Source organism: Penaeus japonicus, unplaced genomic scaffold, assembly GCF_977035675.1.
Source record: "Penaeus japonicus unplaced genomic scaffold, GWHDUDI00000001_assembly GWHDUDI00000021, whole genome shotgun sequence".
NCBI classification, from domain to species: domain Eukaryota; kingdom Metazoa; phylum Arthropoda; class Malacostraca; order Decapoda; family Penaeidae; genus Penaeus; species Penaeus japonicus.
The window spans coordinates 20,361,564-20,371,334 of NW_028234423.1; the positions used below are offsets into that span (position 1 = coordinate 20,361,564).

Genomic DNA, 9,771 nt, shown 5'->3' on the forward strand with positions numbered 1-9,771 from the left:
AGAGAAAGAGGGGGGGAGGATTAGATTCTAAATATTATAGAAAATACCTTAGTCCATCAGGGTAGCATATACCGCCGGTATACTTAATCCATTAAGAAGTGAAAAATCGATCATTCTCTCGTTTCAGTTGCAGAAGGCCAAGCTATACATTTCATGTTTATTGTGTTATTAAACTTTAGATTATTGAAGCTTTTTAAGCAATAACATGTGTTACCGTACGCTGGAAAAGTTTACAAACTACTGATAAAGAAAATCATTTCACTTTGTCAGGCTCTCATAAATTTCACTAGGCTCTTTCTGTGGCTCCAGAACGGTGAGATAGGATGTCCTTTTTCCTTCTTTCTTTCTTGACGGGTTGCAAAAACTGCAATATTGCCAAAGCCATTTACTTTATTGTTTTAATTCCGTTCAATAACAGTGAGATTTTAAGAACAATCCAGTCCTACCACATCTTATCTTGCGAGTGAGCGTGCTGTTTGGTCTTACTCCCATGATTATGCGACAAGCAAGCATTGCAAGCACTATGAGTCACAGCCTGTTGACTAATATATAAAAATACAAGTCATTTGGGTATTTGCTTTATCAAATGCGAAAGCATCCATGATAATAGACGAAAAAAAAAATCATATGTGCAACTGCAGAACTTGTTCTAGACAACTAATTGATATAAGGAAGTTTAATTCATGTCAATCAGTTGCTTATATTCCGAGCGATCTAGCCAAGTGATTAATATGAATCAAGCTTTATCAAAGCAATTTCATTTTGTGCTGCAGGCATTCTTCCATCTAAGATTTCCTGCTTCCTGTATCCTCTTCCGCCTCCATCCGCACCTGGCTCCTGGCTGCAGTTGTATCCGCAAGCCCGTATCCTTTAGGGCGGCGAGCGTTATCCTAGGTTGCCAGGATCGCCACACTAATAGTTGTTATAAGGAAGGATTAATGAGGCAGAAGGCAGTGGGAAGTAGAGGACAGAGATCAGAACAGAAGAGCAGAGCACACGACTCTGGCCTCCAGCCTCGCATGTGCATTTTGGAGGCAACCCAGTAAATTGCTGCTCCATGAGAATCGTCCGTGTTCTTCCCTCCCGGTTTACACTTGTCTTGCCATGTGCATGTGTGCCAATTTGAGGATGTCAATCTCTCCGTAGAGTATACGTATACACATTTATTATATTACGTACCCCTCCATGTGGCCCATTATTTTCGGATGAGGTTTGAGGAAATTCACACAATAGATTGTGCCTCAGACCCAGGATGACTATCACTAACGTGGCCAATAAAACTTACTATACTGTAAACTTTCTTTCATTTCTGGGCCTTTCTCATATGTATCCAATTATAATGCTGGTAACAGACGTTAAATGCTCATATATATATATATATATATATATATATATATATATATATATATATATATATATATATATATGTATGTATGTATATATATATAAACATATGTATATGTATATACACATAAATGCGTGTATACATATGTATATACATACATATATATATATATATATATATATATATATATATATATATATATGTGTGTGTGTGTGTGTGTGTGTGTGTGTGTGTGTGTATGTGTGTGTATTTTTATATAAATATATGTGTGTGTGACTGCCAATGTTTGTAAAAAGATACACACATATACATGTATATATGTGTATGTATGTATGTATATGCATACATACATACATATATATAGGTATGTGTATATATCTACACATACCCATACACACACATATATATATATGTGTATGTGTCTGTGTGTGTGTGCATATATAATATGCACATACATATACATATGTGTATGTATATACCAAGATAGAGATATAAAAATATATATACACATATACACAAGCATGTAAACACACACACATATACATATATATATATGTGTTGTATATACCTGTATGTATGGGAGTCTACAAGTATGTAAACCATGTATGTATGCACACATACACACACCTCTTTCCAGTTTCTTGAAAGTTGGATAAGAAAATAATGGACAAGATAAGGTCACAGCGTAGCGGATTGACCTTGGTTAGGACAGTATATAAGGCACGAACATGTGTTTCTCGTCAGTTCACTCTCTCAACTGATCATGGTAAGGGCTCTCCCCATCAATGATGTGTTCTCATTTGTGAAGAAATACAATCAGTTCATCACAATTATCATTTTCATACCATTATCAACGTCAATTTTATTATCAGTGTTACTTTTATTGGCATATTTGTGTCCACTGATGAATTCCATAATCTGGTGTCATTTCAGAAGCTCCTGTTTGTCACCGTAAGCGCCGCCCTCCTGCTGGGTGCCATGGCGGACCCTGGTTTCTCCCATGGTTCGTCTGGAAGCAGTTCCTCCCATGGAGGTCACTCTGGCTCACGGGGAGGATCTTTTGGAAGCTCTTACTCCACCAGAGGATCCCTTGGTGGCCATGGATCCTTTGCACGCGTCTCGTCAGGCGGTCATCGTACATCCTTCGCTGGATTCCCCAGCGGCCATGGAGGCGTCCAGTCGCATGGCGCTTCATCCGGCTACGGATCTGCTGGTTCAAGATCACAGGGTGTTAATAGGTTCTCATCCGGCGGAGTGTCCCACGGAAGCAAATTCTCCGGCCATGGAAACTCGTTCGAAAATCAGGGCGGCTCTTTCTCCGGCCATGCGACCTCCTTCGGTGGAAGTCGCGGTTCATACGGAAAGTAAGGAGAGGAATCTACAGTTGGAAAGGCATACTGGAATTTTTTCGATTTTCTTTCGATATTTTTGGAGTAACCTGTAACCCAATAAAATTTCTTTGTACCATAAATATGAAATCTATTGTTCCTTTACATGAATTCACCATATTTTGCTATATCCCATCAATCTATTTGTATACATAAACTTGTGCTATATATATATATATATATATATATATATATATATATATATATATATATATATATATGTATATATATAATATAATATACATATATGTATATATATATGTATGCATATACATTTATGTATATGTACTACATATGTATTTACATAGGGGTAACAAAAGAGTGCACACTACAACTGCTATATACTTGTGCCATATAGGACCTGTGTAGAACCGACGAGGCAGGGACCGTTTGACTCGAGCCAAGAAGAGCCCGTGATTAGACGTCGAAGTGGGTGGAAAAAGAACCCTGCTCATCTGAATAATATAAACTTATTAATTTTCTTGCGCTAAGAATGTTAGTTTTATTGTCTTTCCACGAAAATCTAAAGAATGGGAAATAATACTGACTTGAGACGTTTTGCCACGAAGTCCCTGTTAGCATTTAATAAATAGGGATTTACTTTTGATATGTTTGACCTCATATGATTTTTACACCAAAACGATCGTGACAGGTCATACCGCCATACTGATTTTTTTTCGTAGACAGAGTTAAACAAACACAATGAAATTTATATGTGCATACATAAACATACATACATACATACATTACATGTATATATATATATATATATATATATATATATATATATATATATACATACATACATATATATATACATATATATATATATATACATATAAATATAATATAATAATTATATATATATATATATATAAATATAATATATATATATATATATATATATATATATATATATATATATATATATATATATATATATATAATACATAATATATATATATATATATATATATATATATATATATATATATATATATATATATATATATGGGGATATGTATATGTGTATACATTTTTATCTCATTTTTAAGTGGGCCATCAACTGTATATGAACTGAAGTATTCATTATATTTTGCAAAATAATGTTAATTGGAAAAGGAGCTTTGCCATTACCTATTATATGGAAAGAACAGTTAATATTAGGTACTATTAATATAATACATAAAAATTCCTCTAGAATACTCATATCATATCGATCAACCGATTATGTACTATTAATCCAGACTGTGAGTGAGTTTGGAGTCAACTTCGAGTAAACTTCGCTGGACTGAACTTGTAAACATCGGCGGACCGCGTGTTGTCCTCACGGATCCACTTAATGACGGGTTGTGTAAAAGATTCTTTTGTATAATATTGATTGTATATTTAGCATAATTGTATCAGAATTTCTATCAATATTAACATTTCTTTAATTTCGCGTGAGATGTAACAATCGTATGAGCCAAATATAAGTAAATAAGTCAATATAACCGCAATCTGAGCCGGGTTTAATTCCCACTGATGAGCATGGTTCCTTCGCGATAGCACAGACGAGTAAAGGTCCTGAAGATTAGACAAGTTAAACGAAGGGTCTTGTTGAAGAGAAAGTTCCTAAAAGCAGTAATACAAGGAAGCCCATTGGGCCTTTCGCATGTGCTAAGGGGAATGTTAATATTTTTTTTCCGTTGAACTGAAACCTGACCACTTAAGATGAAGAGATTGAAGGAGACCAAAATCAGGTGAGCAGCAAGTGTACTTTATTATAGTAATATCCCTTTGATATTGCGAGAATGTGATTGTTGGGAGTTTGATGGTTTGTGTATTTTTACTAATTGTTCTTTCAGTTATCATGACTATTTATACCAAGTGCTGATTAGTATCACTTTGGCAAAATATCACGCACATATTTACAGGTCATTCATAAGTCTAGAAAATAACTGAGAACTCAAACATCATTGTAAAATCAAGTATCAGAGGATCTTAAGATGTGGTCTATCACGGAAGGTTAAGCAGTTGAAAACGTTGGAATTAAACAAGTTTTCTCCCTTTTCCCAAATTCAGTTTATCCCACACACGTTGGGGTGAATACTCTATTACGCTCCTGCTGGCAATTCAACAAACATGCACAGCTTCCCACCTGAAGATTTTCTTCAGGTGTGAAGCCACTCTGAACATCTCAGAGTGATTTTCACTCCTCCTATTCTAAGGGTGACAATATGTTTTTTTTATATCTATTTTTTGATAAAGTTCAGAAATATGTATGTTTATAAATTCAACTTCTGTGTGTGTGTGTGTGTGTGTGTGTGTGTGTGTGTGTGTGTGTATATATATATACATATATATATATATATATCTATATATATATATATATATATATATATATATATATATATATATATATATATATATGATATATATGTATATGTATGTGAAATTATATGCAGTGTGTATATGCAGTGAAACTTAAGGATGCCTTAGAATGTCATCTGTCATGATGGAAATATTCTGATGATGGCCTCATGCTATTCACCTACACTGGCTGCGGTCACCTGGCGTTAGTGGATTAATTTTTAAAAAGAATCACATATCTTGTTTATTTTATTGAAGTCCAAGTGTTTTAATGAATATTTTTTGTTGAATGGCCAGTCATGATGACATTGGAAAGATTGGCTACAGGGCAGTTGATGAGATGGCCATCATGAGATTGATCATCTCAATCAGCAATCCTGTGTTGTGCCTCTCAGAATACTTTTCACCCACTTTATTCAATTGGGTGATGAGAGGTGTCTTTTGTATTTTTTATTTTTTTATTACATTATTTTGACAAATTATACAATTTTTTTTTATGCACATGAAACTGCAATGAATATATACATATATAACTATGTAAAAGGTGTATTTAGAGAGATATCATGACATGATATCATGTCACCCATTGCGATTGGGTTAAGTAATGTCATGAATTTCCACTGTGTATCCTGCCATCCGCCACTTCACATTAGATTGTGAGCCTACCATGTTATAGATTAACTTGTTGTACTATCAGTTTGTATGTGTTGAAATTGAACCTGTCAATCTTGCCTAATAAGCCTCCCCCCCTCTTTCAGCCTGAGCGCTGCGGAAGAGAGTGACATCTTCATTCACAAGCCTGAAGAAGACCAAGATGCCAGCGATGAAGGGGAGGAGGAAGGAGACGAAAGGGCGCATGCCAAGCTGCTCAAAGACATGGGCAAGATCAGCAAGAAGAAAAAGTAAGTGTTTTGAGTTGAGAGCGAGAGAAAATCTATGTAGGCTTAACCCATTGATGCCAGGAGTGCATGTCTATTATACTCTTGTTCCTCAAGTGCTTAGTCATCAAGGAGTCAATTAGTAGGCCTACCTGACCTCACTATTTTTACTCCACAAATATGACACCAAGAATGTTTAGAAATTTATTATGCCAAATATAACAATTGATGAATAAAACAACCTTAAAAATATGTCATATTTACCAGAAACATACATTAGTTCAAAAAGCTACACAATCATTCAAATAAAGTAGATGGAATCTGTGAGCTCAGCTCTCTATTCCTGTATTCAATTATTCTGTCATATCACACCACCTCAGGAGTACTTAATTGGGCTCTAAGAAACTTTGAAAGATGATTATTTCATAATGTAGAAGTTAATATTATACAGTTGTTACCACAATGTTTCTATAGAAGAAAATAGTTTTTATTCCCAACAACAACTCTCATGTGTTGTGTATGGATGCAATATTCTGAATGTAAAAGGAAGAAGTGTTGTTTATTATCTTTTCTCACATCATTTTACAGGCAAGCAGCTAAACGAGAAGTCCGTACAACAGTTGGAGCAGTTGCCGGTGAAGTTGATGCAGCGGATCTTCTGAAACGCATTGGATCCACGCACCTGAAAAAAGCAAACAAAAGAACTAAGACTCTACCAAAACCTCTTGAGAAACATGTTGTTCAGAGGGTATGTTTGCCTTAACCTTTGTCTATTGACTGTACTGACTGTACATAGACAACCATACTTACTTTAGATAATATTCATTTACTTCTTACATTCTCACAAGCAGATATATCAACCTGAAAAGAAGATGCCCTCTGCTTACAGAATGAATTTTATTGTGGATATTGGTATAAATATCACTTGTACACCCAAATATTTTGATTAATATTTTCTATGATTTTATCATTTGTTCATTATCTCTCTAGGTAAACTTCCCAGTACTAAAACTCAAGAGATATTTTATCCCCCTCATCTTGTATATTTTGTTTTCCTTGATATTTTTAACACATTTTTCTTTGAATTTTTCTCTCAAATACATATAAGTGTCAATTGAGGTCTTAATTTAATAATTTATGAAAAAGTGTTGCTAAATAGATCATTGTACATAAATTTACTAATTTATCATAACTTTGTCAAAGTCCAAACATTCATTGACTCAGTGTTCTAGTAATTCCCCACCCCTTCTCCTACACAGCAACTCTCCTATTAATTATTCCAACATTACACCACTCTTCCAGTACTCTCTGACATTGCTCAACACTGTACCACCTGTCTATCATGTCTCCATTATTCCTCCAATTAAATCCCCTTATACATTTGAGCTAATGATTCACCCAGTCAGTTGATTGGTTATATCAAGATGTCCAAAAAAGAATGCAATTTTTTCTAATGAATCCAGAGATTGTTGCTGATCCAGTTTCCTGCACGATCTGTCTCCTTAGACCACCTCCAAACTTTTGTTTTGATTCGGGGCTTACAGTGGGAAATTCAAGCTCATGGGGGCTCATTGTATCTAAGAGATGTAAGGGTAAAAATACCCACTAGCAGATATATCCACTTGTGGCACTTATAGGAGTAGATTGTGAATTTTTATTCTGTTTTGAAAGGTTTAATCAGGTAATCATTAATACAGCAGTTGAAAATGTCTCTGAATAAGGAATTTAAAATATTTTTCCTCTTTGCCACATCCAGGCAAAACGAGCTGCAGGCTATGAGAATGTATCAATGGAAGTGGGGAAGTGGGCCAAAGTTGTAGAACTGCGTCGCAATGCTGACACGCTGAGTTTCCCCCTCAAGAAGAATACAGTTCAGCTAAGCACAGTGGACAAGGTTGAGCCACCAAAGGCAAAGACAGAACTGGAGGAGGAGATCTATTCCCTCCTAGAAGGAGCCAAGCTGGTCAAGAAGAAGGTCAGTTGAAAGTCAATTTTTTATGAAATTGCTACCTATTTTAGTGCAAAACAAAGCAAAGATAAAGGTAATTGTTTTGGTTGGGAGTTTAATGCTTATTAGTCAGGATAACTACTGATGAATGGTATACTTGTTCAAATATGGAAAAATAATCCAGAGCATAATTAAACTTTTTTTTCCATTGTAGTAATGAACACTATAAGGTTAAGATAGTCAATAGTTGTTTTCTGAGGTATTAGATTATTTTTATTTTATTTTGAGAAAGTTAACTCCCCCACTCCCCTCCCCTCCCTCAGGAAACAGCAAAGGAGAGAGCCATGAGGCAAGCAATGTCTCTAGAGGAGGTGAAGGAAAAAATGCGAGCCCTCTGGCGTGAAAAGGAAATGAAACGCCGCTACGAGGAAAAGGCTCGTAAACAGAACCTGAGCAAAAGCAAAACGTAACTAGACATTCTTTTTTATTTTTGTGCTAAGAAACTGCTCTCTTTCAGGCACTGGGACTTTTGCCTTGCATCCATGGTCCCTTTCACATTACTAATACCTTTTGTTCATGAATATGATACATGAGTGTACTTGAATGCACATATCTATGCAAAGTGAATCCATATATGTGTATTTGTGTATCTGTGAAGGAGAAAAAGGTCTTGCATTAGGCATATTCTATGGTAACTGATGAGACATCCAGACACTACCTCACCATTAGAGGCATAACTTGAGGAAAGCAAAATTTACCTGAATTATTGATATGAATCTTTAAAAGCATCTAAATTAACAATAAACATCATTTTGATCATAGATTAGATAATACTCAATGATAGGAAAACAAAATGGTAACTGATGGGACAGAAACAGTCCCTTAATGTGACTAGATGTCATGCTATTTCTCTGAAACTTAACATCAGTGAGTCATACTGGAAATGGTCTTTTGACAACACATAAAAGGGGACAATAATCCACATCAACCACAGTTTATGTAAGAGCCATCTGTCTGAGTAAGTGATGGGACAAAATTATCACGAAGTAGATATGGTGGATCTTTGAATCAGAGGAAATTGGTAAATCTTGTTGACTGTCAACATGTGGTAGTTACTAAGGTGGCTCTCTCTTTGCATAAGTTCACCCAGGATCCCCCTAAATAGTTAAATATAAGGTTTCATTTTGAAACAGAATTTCAAAATTGACTAGTGGGGTTCATTTTACATGGAATGTGCCATTAGATATTTTCCTGTGACTATATACATATGTAGATATATATAAGGCCTTCAGACAAGGCATTTTCAAATGTATATTAGTAAAGACAATTGAAGAGCATTGGAAATAACACACGGCAACATGCATTTTTTTGACTGCTTGTTGAAACATGAATTTGTTCAGTGGTGGTAATGTCACTCTTCATTGGTTAGTGTGGCTTGCTTACTAGCCAATGAGAAGAGCAATTGTGCATTGCTGCTATCTCAGTGGGACTTGAGCTCATGCAGTATGCACGTGCACACACACACACACACACACACACACACACACACACACACACACACACACACACACACACACACACACACATATATGTATTAGTAGGTTACTGATCAACTTGACGGTGGAATTTTTTTGCTGGTGTGCAGCTGTAGCATTCCCACCCATTAATCCCCAGGCACCACCGAATCCTGCGGCGTGAGAAGAAGCGGAAGTGGAAGACTGAACTGGAGGAGTTGTACAAGAAGAACCCTGAAGCAGCTCTGGAGAAGCTGAAGGAGATGGAGTTCCTGCGCATCCAGGAGAGGATGAGCCAGCGCCACAGATCCTCAAAGTGGGCCAAGTTCCAAGGGTTGCGAGCAAC

At 35.8% G+C, this 9,771-nt stretch overlaps 1 protein-coding gene across 1 annotated transcript in view; it reads left to right on the top strand.

Moving 5' to 3' along the window:
• The first annotated feature begins 4,209 nt into the window (after positions 1–4,209).
• The window catches only part of LOC122244775 (U3 small nucleolar RNA-associated protein 14 homolog A), a 15,806-nt gene continuing 10,244 nt past the window's right edge, over positions 4,210–9,771 (top strand). The window contains exons 1-6 of the mRNA XM_043002753.2: positions 4,210–4,475; positions 5,844–5,987; positions 6,552–6,711; positions 7,720–7,938; positions 8,235–8,377; positions 9,586–9,771. The exon at positions 9,586–9,771 is cut by the window's right edge and continues 13 nt beyond it. Of these exons, the coding sequence (XP_042858687.2) occupies positions 4,447–4,475; positions 5,844–5,987; positions 6,552–6,711; positions 7,720–7,938; positions 8,235–8,377; positions 9,586–9,771 (881 nt within the window). The 5' untranslated portion in view covers positions 4,210–4,446. The remainder of the gene's footprint in view (positions 4,476–5,843; positions 5,988–6,551; positions 6,712–7,719; positions 7,939–8,234; positions 8,378–9,585) is intronic.